The sequence below is a fragment of the Peromyscus californicus genome, unplaced genomic scaffold (genome assembly GCF_007827085.1).
Source record: "Peromyscus californicus insignis strain IS unplaced genomic scaffold, ASM782708v3 Scaffold_7__1_contigs__length_154581171, whole genome shotgun sequence".
Lineage (NCBI taxonomy): Eukaryota > Metazoa > Chordata > Mammalia > Rodentia > Cricetidae > Peromyscus > Peromyscus californicus.
The window spans coordinates 152334988-152349723 of NW_026294595.1; the positions used below are offsets into that span (position 1 = coordinate 152334988).

Here is a 14736-nt window from a genome sequence, read left to right on the forward strand (position 1 = left end):
GGTGGATGAGGACTTCAGTCTGCCACTGTGGCCCTTACTTGTGTCCCTTTGTGGCCTGGCATACTACGTCACAGCTTGTCCCAGGACTTGAAATATTGAGAGCTGGGAATGGAGCTGTTTGTGGAGTGTTTGCCTAACATGCATGAAGCCATGGGTTTAGTTCCCAGCACTAGACAAACTAGACTCCATGTTACATGCCTGTCATTCCAGGACCTGGGAGGTGGAGGAGGTTCAAAGTCATTCTCAGTTGTGTAATAGGTTTGAGCCAACCTGAGCTACATGAACCCCCGTCTCAAATAAAAAATAAAAATGAAAAACAATCTTGAAATATTGTACCTCCCTGTCACCTGATGAGCCACAGACATGAGGTTGGTGGCACTGGGTAGTCCCCTGTCCACTGACTGCCCTTCTGCTACCCGTGGCTACTGTCTGAGTCCATTGTGTCTCTGACTCTTGGCATCTTCAAAGGATTGAAGAACCATACACAAATACCCAAATGGCAAGGACTTTTACTCAGAAGAGAAATGCAAGGTAGACATAGGCAGGGAGCAGCAGGTGTGAGCCAGAGTGCTCAAGAGCCTGTGTATTCCTGGAGACTCTTTCTGAGTCCTTGAGGAAGAGGCATTGGTTGTAGGGTGGGGTATGAGTGGGTTTCTGCTCTGATAAACTTATGATTGACGTATGGAAACTTGGGCCTTTTGTGCCAACAAGGGGTATTTTAATCATATGCATAAGCATTAGATGGTAAATAGGGGTTTTTCTCTAAAAGATTACACTAAGACATGGGTTACCTTATTATACATACACCTAAAACCTGTTCAGAGTGGATTGGCTCTTTTCCTCTAGGATATGTTTGACCACCAAAGGGAAGTGAAGTCCTTAGGGCATAGTGACTGGTTGCTTTGTCAGGGAGGGGACAAGTGAAATTCAATATGAGAGAGATGTTACTGAGCTGTTCCATCTGTGATCCATGATGCTCTGAGTGGTCAAGCATCAGGCCCTCCAGCCCACCCCAGCAGCAGGCTCACATCTCCATTCTTATGTCTTTCAGATCAGATCTGACAAGGACAATGATATCCCCATCCGATACAGCATCACAGGTGTGGGAGCGGACCAGCCCCCTATGGAGGTCTTCAGCATTGACTCCATGTCTGGCCGGATGTATGTCACTCGGCCCATGGACCGGGAAGAAAGAGCCTCTTACCATGTAAGTATTCATATAGGAACATGGCAAAAACAGGTAGTCTATAGACTGCCCACTCTTCCACACCCCGGCATACCCTTCCATAATGTTTCATACCCCTCCACAGTCTTCCACACCCTTCACACTGTAGGGTGTCAGCAGCAAGGCACACTTCTATCTGGCCACAAGGTCCTAAAGCACAGGAGGACCCTAGCATCTACCAGATCAGACTTGCCCAACAAAGGATCAAAGATGATTGTCAGGCCCAACCCCAGCACTTACAGGCCAGACTGGGCTTTAAATTAGCACTGCCAGTCCATTCCTGGGTTACATCGTCTGCCTTTAATCTACATGCTGTCTCTCTGGGAGCCTCTAAGACAAGAGTCACTCAGAAAGGAGAAACGGGAAGCAAAGAGAGGCGGTGGGGTCTCAGCCTCCTCCTTGCCCCCACTAGCCTTGGACACGAGGGAGGTAGCCAGGTTCCCACCTCTCTCTCTGATGTACGGCCAAGTGACACTATGGCTGGTCCCCTGGGCTCTGCTCCAGCACCTGTGAGGGTCAGGCCCAGCACTTGACCTCTGTGAGTCTCAGGAGAGTCACTGAGGCCACCCTGGACTCAGGTCTCTCCCCAGCATGAAGAGCTCTCAGCTGTGGCATGGTTGTGATGATATCCACCCTATCAGGTGGCTAGAAGAGAGGTGTGGTCGGAGTGTTGTGTGTGCCTGTAGCTAAATGCCATGAGGTTGAATGCCCGGTGCTTTGACAATTATCTGAGAACAAAGGTTTAATTCTCGGCATGTGCCCCATGCTGTCATATTAATTCCTGTGACTTCTTGCTTCAGCTCTGTGCTGATTGCAGGATGACCCTGCTAGTCCTCGGTCTGACGGCCATTTGTTCAGGAGTGATCATCCACCTCCTCTCTTCAGAAGGAGGCTCCATGTGCACAAGAATTTGTCAGGTTGTCCACACTATATCTTCAGACAAAGACAGAGCCTGGCCCTGAAGCTACTCACTGCCCATCTATGTAGAGGGGGGGATTATAGGAGGTTGAGTCTGTCACTGACAATGGTGACCTTCCCAACCAACCCCCAGTGAGTCTTAAGGAGCAGGGTGCTATGCGAAAGGAACTAATGAAGTAACCTCAGGAATGTGGTTTGCCCTTTCTGAGCCACAAAGGTCTCCTGCCCTGAGATAGTTACCCAAGCCTACAGCTGCAGTTTACAGTCCACAGAGCAGGAGCTTCTGTCAGGCTCACAGTACCTGGTTTCAGCTCTCCAGATGCCCCTTTTCAGAGACACTTCAAGAAAAAGCATGATCCTCCCAGACACCCTCCCCTTATCTACTCACTTCATTTCTCATCCGTCTGTCCATCCACTCACACTTACCTTCCCATCCACTCGCCAGCCAGCCACCCACCTGTCTATCTACCCATCCAGGTAAATATCTAACTACTTACTCACATACCATCTGCCCATCCTGCCATCTACTTATCCATCCATGCTCCTCCTGTCAATCTATCCACCCATCTGCCCATTTATTTACCCATCTACCCAGCCACTGTCTACTCATCCATTCATCCACCCTAACCATCCTAACCGCGCATCCACCCTTCTGTGCATGATTTATTTCTTGAGCATTCCACATGTGTTGGTCCCTGGGGTAGGTACTCAGAAAACAGAAGTGGCTGGAGTAAACATGTCCCAAGTTTTGGGGAACATACACAGTTCTAAGCTGAGGAACAATTGAATCCTTCTTGGCCCTGAGGAAGGCTGGGTCTCCAGGTTTTCAGACCCAGACACAGGCTGTGGGAAGAAGCAGTGGTGGTGCTGGTACCAACAGTGTCCCCTGGCCTGTGCCGGGACATGCCATCTGGAAATTCTCACTTTGCTTCTCACATGGTGGAGACCAAGGTCAAGGAGAGGAAGTGAGGAAACAAGTCATCTTCTTAGCTTGGGTGGAGAAAGAGACTCCCTCAGGAGCCCAAGTCGGAAAGTCATTGTGTCCTTTTTGAGCAGGAAGATGGTTTTGTTCGAAGGCTGAACAACTGGAGGAAAGATAGTTGGAACTGATCTCTGCCCTGGACTTCATTTTCGGGGCTAGCATGATGCTTGGGGCTGAGGCTTGGCTCAGGAACAGACTCAAGCAGGTGGTAAGAACTCAGCTTGGGCGCTGGTTTCTACCCAAAAAGGGTCAGTGCCTCGCCCGGGAGCCCCCAGGGGCCTTGCCTCACTGTGAAATCCAAGTAACACTTGACAAAGCTATGACAAGGGCCCTCTGACAGGCCACATCCCTCCCCTTTCCAGACACCTCCCCCCCCTTCTTGTTCTCCTGCCTGCTTCATGCACACATCACCTCTAGAACATGTCCTTTAAAGACATCTGCACCCAAGTCCAGAGGGAGGACCTCAACAAGATGTGAGATTGAAAGTTTGGAGAAAGACGGAACAGGCATAGCCTATCCCACTCACCCTCTCTTTCCCTGGGAGGCAGATCGCCTGGAGTCAGCTCTGATACAGAGCACTTTGCTTCCTCATGGGCCACAGAAGGAAGCCACTCACTGATTAAACTTACTTCTTCCAGGATTAGACAGATTCATTTTTAATTATCATGGTCTGTAACGGAAAGCCCCCGGCCTGAAGAGTTTCTGCTTTCTGCTTCCTCCCCTCCCTGAGGCCTTGACTTGAGGGCCCTATCAAGTCTTCTGATTTCCCACTAGAATGCTCTATCTGCCCTGTGCTTCAGGACATCTCCAAAATTGCTTTCATGCTTCTGGGACACAGCAGCTGCTGGCAGGCTGTCCCAGGCAGGAAACCAGCTATGGCGAGCCTTCTTGGGCTCCCTTCCTCTGCATCTCCAATAATCTTCCTAATAGAAGAGTCAGCAAACTCGGACTTTTCAGGCCCACCACCTTCAGCCTGTGGTGAGCAGTGTGCAGCTCACTTTGCTGCCCCTGCCCCAGCTTGTCCTGTCGACAGCACAGGCATGGAGTTTTAGTCCTGACATTAAGTGGACGGTGGGCCTCTGGTCCAAAATATAACAAGAATTTCAAAATAATGAGACAAATCATACAAATTAAATGGCACACGGTGAGCATAGAGCGTCTGTGACTGACAGGTCCCGTGTGTCCACCTTTGACATGGTGTTAGGATGACATCACTTCTGCAGAAACGAGGTAACGTCTTGTGATTGCCCTCCACTCTATGTGAAAGCTCAGAACTGAAGGCAGGATCTGCAGCAGGGTCACCTTACCAGAGGATGAGCAGACTGCGGGGCCCAATGATAGCACAGCAGGTCCCCAGGGTCCTGGCCAGCTTGAATCAGTCACAAACTGAGGTAGAAAGCCTGTGTTCCTTTTCTCCCTAAACACTCCATCCCATGGGGCAGAGCCCCGAAGAATCATGTGACTAAGTTGTCCTTCCCCTAAGAGACAGATTGCCTCTTTCTTTTTCTGTGTCCCTACCCACCTCTGATGAGAGGCATCCCAAGCAGCCCTGTCTGCTTTACCTCTGGTCTAAGGTTCAGCACAGCATCCAGTGCTTGTGGACCCTTTGTAGGCACTTTGGGAAGGAATAAATGAGTGGGTGGATTTGGAGGGCAACTCCTAACACAGCTGCCTGGAGCCCCTTCTCAAGCCGACTGTCCCCCATGGTCTCTCTCTGGCCATCCTTTGCCTCACTATGCGAGGTTCCACAATGCAGCAAGCAGAAACAGATGGGCCTAAGCTCACGTCTAAAGCAGCATCCTCTCCCAAGGCTTGCTCAGGCCTCTCTGTGGACCCATGAAGCTCCCTCCCCAGGTCCTTCCCTGCATCAACCTCTCAGGAGATCATCTAGGCCCCACTGCTCCACTGGGCACCCGTGGCCTAGCTGCAGCCACTGTGAAAAGACATAAAATCCTGTTTGCAGGGCACCTGTCCAGCCCGGGCATGTGAAAACATCAGTCAGACCCAGGGACTCCAGGTGATGTTGGCAGCACAGACAGAGGGTGTTACCCTGTTTCTGCTCACATGACCCCATCTGCAGAGGGGAGAACCAACGCTCACAGATGTTTCTGGATGTGTCAATCCCACCTTAGCACCACCCAGGTTGTCTCCGCCCCCTTCCCCAGGGAGCTGAGAGCTATAGTGCTACCCCAGTGCTGTGAGTCCCTGGGGGACCACCCACAACAGAGGCAGGCATACCCCTGAATGTGACTGCCAGTTCTGACATGCCTGTCGCCCCACAGCTCCGAGCCCACGCGGTGGACATGAACGGCAACAAGGTGGAGAATCCTATTGATCTGTATATCTACGTCATCGACATGAATGACAACCGGCCCGAGTTCATCAACCAGGTCTACAACGGCTCTGTGGATGAGGGCTCCAAGCCAGGTGAGGCTTGGCAGATGTGTTGGCATTTGCTTCTGGGGGACCCCATGGACTCTGCAGGACCCATACATGGGACTGGCGCTATTAACACACAACATTGCCCAAGTCTTTACAATCCTCATCCTCACACACCTCAGGGTACCAAGAGGCTACATAGAGAGGGTGCTGTAGCAATAGTGAATAGCCTGACAGAGCTCAAACCTTGGGTGCAGGAGGAGACGGGAAGAGGGGACTATTGTGCCAGAAAGGATAGACCCTAGGCAAGGGAGTAAAGTTTTTACCAGACTAGAATTGATATGAAAGTTTTAAGAAAGAATCAACATTAAGGACAGAAAGACAGCAGATGAATGGACAAACTCCTGAGGAGTGGAAATATTTTATAGCAATTAAGAGAAGTTGCCTGGCCACTGGTTGTTTGCATGGGGTCATATCTGAATAGGTAAGAGGAGGGTGCTCACCTTTATCTTGTAGTAAATGTTTTTGGGGTGTGTGTCGATGTGGGTGCACATGTAAGAGTGTGTATGTGGAGGCCAGAGGTTAACCTTGGGTGTTGTTCTTCAAGTTATCATCCACCCTGTTTTCTGAGACACGGTCTCACTCATCTGGAACTCTCTGCATTGACTAGGCTGGCTGGCCAGCAAACCCCATGCATGGGCTCATCTGTCTGTGCCTCTCCAGCTCTGGGATTTTTAAGTATGTGCCACTGTGCCTGGCATTTTCACAAGGGCTCTGGAAGTCAAACACATATCCTCGCGCTTACAAGGCAAGCGTGTTAGCAGCTGAACTACCTCTCCTTAAGGTAGAAATTGTCGAACACCACTTGTCCTCCACAAAACTGGCCATCTGGGCTGAGGCCCAGGAGTCATTAGGGGATAGGCTCTAATTGTTTGTGTCCTGGGTCAGGCTCCAAGAAGTGAGGTTTAGATCGTTAGAGCAGGAGATTTTGCTTTGGCCTTTGGTCTTTTTGTCTCTATGGTAACATGTAGCCTAGGAGCTAAAGCACAGGAGAGGGGAACATGTGTTGGAAGAGAGCCTAGGAAAGGAAGAAGCTTTGCCAACCTGAGTCAGGAAACCAGACCAGAGACCAAGGCCCACCAAACAAGCCAAACCCTTCTCCCAGCCCAGAAGGTGAGCCCCTGTGCCAAGGCCCTCTGTCCCCCTGAGGAGTGACCCAGGAACCTGTCTTCCCACAGACCTGTAGGACACATGGCTTTACCTCACTGTAAGCCAGGTCTCAACATCTCTGCACTCTACAACTACTGACAAGAAGGTGTACCACTAACCATTTAGCAGTGAGGTCACTTTAGACCCAGGCAGCTGTGTAAGGAGGACACCATACAGGTACCCACATTCCCAACCCTGCTGGAGGCCTATGTAGGGGTGCAGAGTGCTAGCCAGCCCCACGTCTGATAGGCCCGATAGCTGGGTCTCTTCAGAAGATGTCAGCCTATTAACAAATCCCTATGTGATCCCACTGAGCTGTCTCCTGTGTTGAGGGCTGGGAGGACCTCGTTGGACAAGCTTTGCCCCAGGAAGGGTAGAATGGATGAGGTCACAGAAGCCTCTGTTGAAGATACCAGGTATAGCCATTTAAAACCCGTGATACCCAGGTGAGCTTGAAGTTAAGACAGACAGCAAGCCACTCCACATGGGTTTCTCAGACACATTAAAATGTCTCTCTCATTTCTTTTCCTTCATTACTTACCTAGTGTCTTGTACTTTACCCGCCAGTCCCAGCTCTGGCCTCTACAGAGCACCAGGCAAAACACAGGCAGTCTCCTCTTGGAAATCAAATGTAAGCAGAGCCAGACCAGGCTGTCCTCCAAGAAGCCACCTGCTTCCCCAGCTCTGTGGGCCCCATGAGGGGTCAGCCTCATCTGGCTGGGGCAGGAGGGCAAACATTTATCACACTCTCCTCCACCGGTGGAGTTTGTCATTGCTCCGTCTCTGGGGACTGCTGTCTCAACAAGATGATTGCATTCTCGAGTGATTGTCTTTCAGGACGGTGAGACACTGGCGAGCCCCAGTGTCACCAGAGGGAACAGGATGTAACATTATTTCTGTGGAACCTTAGGCAGCTCATCCCAAGGCAGTCCCTTGAGGGGCAGGGACAGGTGGTGGGCGGGCAAATTAGCTACCAGCAACTGAGGAAAACGAATGAGAGCAGCCAAGGGCACCTCATGGAAGGGCTGGAGGGAGGGGCAGGCGCTGCTGGGGTGTGTTCTCGTTAGCGCAGAGGCAGGTGGCCTGTCATCCGAGACCTGGGCCTTATCTAAAGGGCCTGAAGTTCCCCTGGTCTTCCTCTCACAAATCAGGCTTCCCACACCTTCTTTTAAAGCAAACAGAAAAAATAATGATAATAAAAAACAGCAGGTGTAGCTGGCGTTGACTCATTAGGACAAACCAAGCAACATGTTGCCACACTGCCTCTCAGAAAGCCCCATAATCCACAGGGCCTGCAGATCCAAGAGTGGGTCATTCCCAGAGCTGGCCAGGCAAGGGGAGCCCTCACAGGTCTGAACCCCGCTCTCAGGCTGCTCATAGCTAGCTTTCCAAGGACTATGTATAAGTCCTGCGTGGCTTTCAGGGCTCCTGGGACTAAAGAGTCTGTCTCTGGTCCCTGGAGGAGTCATGTGTTCAGACCAACTCTGGGATGAGGCCTGATGATGTCACATTAACCTGGCGTTTCCCTTCTCCCCAGTCCCCAGCCAAGGGCAAGGATGTGGTATCCTTCCCGTAGCAGTCCCTGGGCCCTGGAAATTGTCTGCAATTTCTTCTTCTCCATCGGTAAATTACAATAATGGAAGGGTCTTTGTGGGAGAAAGGAGAGCTACTGCCGGAAATTAGTCATTATTCTCTGGAAAGATGGGCTAATGAGAGGTTTCGGATGTGCGTCCTAATGGGAAACAAATGGGAGAAGATTAAATATTGACTAAGCTGTTGGAGAACATTCAAGGGCGGGGTTCATTCAGGGCCACTCTTAAGCAGCCCGGGGTCCTATGTGCAGTCTGCGCTCACCTCACTCCCCTCCACGACCCCAGTCTTCTCTCAACTGTAGGAATTCACTAGAAATGTCTTTTTGTCTAAATTATGGGCCTGTTGAGGAAATATATATTCATGTGTGGCCACGTGAAGTAATACAGCCAGCCACCCCCACCTTCGCCTCACCCTCACAGTAGAGTGCACCAGATCGGCACATGGGCCACACCTAGGAGGTGGCATCAGTGCAGCCACAGCCATGTTAAGGGCTGGCCAGTGTCACCAGAACTCTTTGTGTGTCTTGATATCTTTGTGTCTGTGTCTATGTGTATCTATGTGTCTGTGTGTGTACATCTGTCTGTGTCTAGGTATCTGTGTCTGTGTGTGTGTATATCTGTGTGTCTATATTTGTATGTGAGCCTATACATGTGCATGTATGCGTGAGTGTCTGTGTGTCTAGGTGTTTGTGTCTATGCATCTCTTTCTGTGCTGTTCTGCCACACATGCAACTCTGACCCCTGCCATCAAGATACAAAAGACCTATGATGATGTAAATATGAAATGCTCCCCATGGGTTCACAGAACCTGAGGGATATGGAACTTGTGAGAGGAAGTAGATGACTGAGGACAGGCCTTGAGGTTTGATAATCCAATCCCAGTTCTTGTCTGCTCCCTGTTTCCTGTTTCATCAAGATGTGAAGAAGCCAGAAGTCCCAGCAGCATTCCCTCCTCCCAGGGCCTCCTGCTGCCCCTCCATCATGCGATATCCCCCAACTGTGAGCCGAAATAAACTCTCCTTCCTGTAAGGTGGCTCCTGACAGACCCCTTAAGACGACTCTGCCCTTTTTTAGACACATGCCTTACCCCAGCCCATACCCATCCCTGTCCCTCACCCTGGCAAACTCTGTCCTGTTCTTCTCTCTGTATCTTTGTCTTTTCAAGATGGAACCTCAGGATCTCCAGGGCTGGCACTTTCACTCAGCATGAGGCTCTGGTTCATCCAGGCCATCACATGGGTCCCAGGGCAGAGGTCCATGGTATAAGCAACAGACTTGCCACAGTTTGCTAGCTGGGCACCCTCTGAGAAGTGCCAGGGTGATTTCCAGCTTGGGACCATCACAAATGAAGTTACTAAGAGGAAACACATAGGTAGAATGTTTGAGGACACCCACCTTCATTTCTCTGGGATGAAGGTCCATCTATGCAGTTCCAGCTCAAGACAGTTGTGCAGCTTGGTCTGTTTGAGAGGCCCCTGGCAATAGGATCAGGATCTCTCTGGTGCATTAACTGGCTTTTTGGAGCCCATTACCTGTGATGGAACGCCTTGCACAGCCTTGATGCAGGAGGAGGGGCTTGGACCTGCCTCAACTGAATGTACCAGGCTTTGCTGACTCCCCATGGGAGGCCTTACCTTTTCAAAGGAGGGAATGGAGAGGGGTTGGGGGGAGGTTGGGGAAAATGGAAAAAGGGATGAGATGTGGATCTGTGGTTGGTATGTAAAATGAATAAAAAACTCTTAATAAAAAATAAATTAGCCAGGCAGTAGTAGTGTACGCCTTTAATCCCAGCACTTGGGAGGCAAAGGCAGGTGGATCTCTGTGAGTTCAAGGCTAGTCTGGTCTACCGAGCGAGTTCCAGGACAGAGAAACCCTGTCTCAAATATATATATCCCTCAAAAACACCCCAGTGTCCTACTTTCTCCAGTCAGACCCCACCTCTGGTTCCTGCCACCAATACTAATAGCAAAGCCTTCTAGCCAGGAGCTCACCAGGGAATGGATCTGCTGACTGGGTCAAAGCCCTCATGATCTGATGACCTCTCAGTGATCAGATCTGCCTGCTGGGGACCAAGCCTTTTGGAGTACTTCATAGCAGACCATAGTGAGGTGCCACCACCTCCCAACTGCTCCCCTCTCCCCATGCTGAAGACCTGCTCTTTAACACAGGGGACTTCAGAGAACATTTGGATCTAGGTATAGCATTTTGTGAGCAGCAGGTCACTTTGTAAGACACTTCCTTGCCCTTCCTCAAGGAGCCGTCCCTGTGCATGCCTGCCATGTTGAATGGCAAGGCATCTCTGCATCCTCACCAGCCTCTGCGCTCGGCTGTGGGAGGGTGCACAGTGATATTCACACAGTCTGAGAACGTGTTTCCCTAATGACAAGTGACACGCAGCATCTTGTCCCATGTCTCTCGCCATCTGTGCACCCTCTGCAGTGACCGCTCGTGTCTCTGTCTGCCTCCTAATTAGATTGTTCTCAGAGGTGCTCTGAGAATTCCTCTCCCACACTGCCCACAGTCCTTCGCCTGTGTGTGGCTTGCCCATGCTACCCCGGCTCTGTGGCTTGTTTTCCCAGGACTTTGGCGAGCAGGGTCCTGACTCTTGATGAAGTTTTCTCTTAAGAACAAGGCTTTGGTGTTGCTAGAATGCCTCCCCAAGCTCTGACCCCTGAAGCTCTCCACTTGCTGTTCTGTAAGAGTTCTGTGGGTTTATACTGAGCAGCAGGTCCATGATACATGCTGAGTCAATTTTCAAATAAGGTGAAATATCTATGTCTAGGTTCCTTTTGGTTTCTGTTCATGGCTGTTGTGCCCAGTGCTCCCAGCACTACCTGTCCACAGCCCAAAATCCACAGCTCATGCGCCAGCGATCCGTGGGTGGGGAGTTGTCACCGAGTCCCTGTGCTGGTCCATCCCTTCTGTGTCTGTCCCATTGACCCCACTACTGTGGCAACTGTAGCCGCGGGTGTTGGGGTAGATAGTGTCTGAGTTTTCTCCCCTTCCCTCAACAGTGTGGTCCTGGGGTGGGATAGTGCACCCCGCCCCACACTGCCCCTGCACATCTGTGTGGAACCCAGGGGCTCTGCTGACCCAGCTCTACTACCGTGTAGCCACCACATGACCCTGGTGTGGCCCAGGCAAGCTTTTCTTCTTCCATGCTGATAAAGTGAAAACATAAATGATAAAATAAATATGTAATATAATATAGATGATGAAGTGAAAATATAACCACCCACTTTGTGGACCAGGAGGTTAGGTAGGAGCATTCCCACGAGGGTCTGAGGTGTCATTAATAAGAGGTGACTTAGGACATTGCTGTTCAGTCTTACTCAAAATACTAATTCCTTTTCCAAACTCACCATGTTGCTTTTGTTAGATTTAACTTCTCTTCAGAAACGTAGGAAGATTCATTTAAAAGCAGCTGACGTTCCTGCCTGTAGTCCTTGGAGTGCCCAGGTCAGGAACCTTTGCCCCTTGTCACCCACCAGGCTGCTTAGCGGCCTTACCCCCTCTCAGATGTGTGCCTTCCTGAGGATACGAACTCCCCTCCAGCTGGGAGTGAGTGACAGCACCATCCAGGCCTGGGAGGGGTGTTTGTGGCCTTCCTCACTGCCGTGGCAAAGCCACTTAAGGAAGAAAGAATTGCCTTGACTCACAGCTTAAGGTACAGTCCATCATTGCAAGGAAGGCATGCAGAGGGGGCTCTGCCATGGCAAGGGCATGCAGCAAGGACTCCTCACATCCCTGGAACAGGAGGCAGAGACCAGAAAGGAAGCAGAGTGAGAAGGGGGTAAGACTAAAATACCTCAAGGCCTCCCCTCTGTGACTCATGTCCCCCAAATAGACTCTACTTCCAAAAGTGTCCACAACCTCTCAAAATGGCACCACCAAGTAGGGACCAAGGGTTCCAACACAGGACCCTCTGGGAGGCAGTTCACACTCACACCGTGACAGATCGCACACTAGGGTTCAGGCTCTTACCCAGAACAGCACCCTGTTAACTGAGCCCCCTTCCCCAGAATCACCTTGGCCATGTACCCATCTCCTTTCTTGTTTTAAATTATGGATATATGTACAATATGTGTGTGCTCATATGCATGTGTATGCGTGTCCCTGTACATGTGTACATACTAAAGCATAACTGTGGCAATCAGACAACAACCTCGGATGCCAGTCCTCACCTTCTGCCTTTCCTCTGTGTTCTCCAGGGTAGCTATGCCGTGAGCTTGTGGGGACCCATTCTCCCATCTCCCTTCCATCTCCCCATGGGAGGACTGGGATTACAGATGTGAGTGTTACTGCATCTGACTTTTATATAGACCCCGGGGATTCGAACTCAGGTCCTCATGCGTGTGCAGAAAGCTCCTCACCCACTGTGCCATCTCTCCAGCCTCCACCTCCTTTCTGGGGCACCCCAGGTTGGCCACAGAATGGTTGCCATGCTTCTGGCTAGAAAGCCCACAGCCAACTTGAAGTACCATTTCTCAAACTGCCCAAGCAAAGATGCCTCTTGACCTCTCGATCGACTGTTTTAACTCACCGCACACCCTGCCCCCTTTGTATCGTGTGGAGACCACATTTGTAAATGCTGAAATTGATGTCACTTAAAAAAATGTGACACAGCAGAAGAATCTACAAGTTGTGGAGTGCGGTGAAGGAAGCGCTCATCTGTACCAGGCAGGGCTCTGGCTTGAACAGATTATTCTATTAGCAAGCCCCTGTATTTATTTATTTCATTTCTACGCCGGTGGAAGTCCCCCTAGATTAATGCCACGGCCTGATGCACAGATGGCACTAGATACTTGAAAGTCATCTGAATATTAAGAATTTAAATCTTTAGCCTCAGTGATTTGAGCAGAAAGCCAATTATGGGGCTGAATTAGTTTTCAAATTAAACTGCAATTTAAGGCTTGTGAAATTAATCCTTTAAGGCGTGTGGCAGCGTGGTACATGGGTTCCAAGGAGAGCAGAGCCGGGAGTCCTCGGTGCTCTCCCACTACTTGCCAGTTTGGAGGAGAGAGGTCATCACCTCCAGGTGAGAGGCAGGCCACCCCTGAGCCCAGAGAAAAGTGGCTAGTTCGGCTTGCCTGGCTGCTCACCGGAAAGATCCAAGTCTTTCTGCAGGAAGAGGGGGCTGTGGAGGCCTCCAGGGAAAACTCTGGAAAAGTGGCTCCCGTCTCTTTCCCTGCCTAGCGCCCAGGTCAGCACAGATGTGGCTCAGGTGGGTGTTCCCCACACAGTGCAGAGCAGGCGGCTACCAGCCCTGCCGTTGTGTTGGTAGTCTGGCTTTGCAGTGGGTAAATGCTGCGACTTCAGACTTCACCCAGTGGGAAAAAGAAGGGTCGGCAGGGGGCACTGGGCACCTGCTCACCACACAAGAGGGAGGCATGGCCTCGCTGGCTCTGTGGTATCCACTGGAATGGCATTGAACTCAGAACTTAGTTCAATCTTCTGCAGACCAAGACATGAGGCACCTTCGGCTCCAGCTTCCAAAAGAAGAGCCTGGGACTGCAAGAGGCAACGTGGCAGCGAGTTGAGGGAGGGCATGGCCAGGTTCAGATCTGGAACTGAGGATGACCCATCTGAGCTCCAAGCCCAGCCTGGCCTCTGAAGTCAACCAGGCAATCCAGACACATGTCACACAATGGCCATAGCTCCCTGTGATTTGTCCCTGGAGTCAGTATCAAGCCCAGCCCCATCCTCCATGCAGTCTCTATAAAGAATGGGTACAAGGTTGGACTCCCAAACTCAGGTGCCCACAGAACCTCAGAGCATGACCTACTTAAGAACAGGGGGTCGACTCTGCAAACGTTGCTAGTCAATCCCCGATGGGAGGGGGACATAGATACTTGACACACCAGTGAGGACAGAGGCAGAGTTTGGAGGGGTGTGGCCAGGGACCCCTGGACCTGGTGACCACCTCCAGCAACTGAAAAGCTTTTGGGGCCTCAGGAAGGAGAGCAATCTGCCCATCCCTTAATGCTGGATGGGCTCAGCCTGTGGGGGCAAACACTGTGTAACCTCTATCAGGGACACTCTGCTACAGTGATCCCAAGAGACAAGCACAGACCCCTTCAGGCAAAGCACTGGAAATCCAGTGCTTCCCCCTCCTCTTCTGGGACCTTCCAAGCAATGGACCTCCATCTGAGCATTGCTAGGCACTGTTTAAGAAGTCCCCAGGACACAGACAGCAAACTCAGAGTTCCCCAGCCTTCCCGCCAAGCCTGGAGTGTAGGCGAGGTCCCCTGCAGGGTAAGTGTGCTCTCCTGTGGGTGTGGCTGGCCAGCCTGGACGCCTCCGGCCTCCAGCTCCTACCTACCCTTGTTGCCTTTGTGTCGGGAGACAAGGCCCTTCTAAACAGGTGGCTTCTTGGGCCCAGTGAAGACACTCCAAATAAAAACGAAAACTGCAGGACAAGACAAGCCAGT

At 51.1% G+C, this 14736-nt stretch overlaps 1 protein-coding gene across 3 annotated transcripts in view; it reads left to right on the forward strand.

The window, feature by feature from the left end:
• Cdh4 (cadherin 4) overlaps positions 1–14736 on the forward strand; it is a 500103-nt gene that overhangs the window by 439525 nt on the left and 45842 nt on the right. For all 3 annotated transcript variants that reach the window (XM_052722882.1, XM_052722884.1, XM_052722883.1), the window contains exons 5-6: positions 1052–1207; positions 5408–5552. In XM_052722882.1, coding sequence (XP_052578842.1) covers positions 1052–1207; positions 5408–5552 — 301 coding nt within the window. The remainder of the gene's footprint in view (positions 1–1051; positions 1208–5407; positions 5553–14736) is intronic.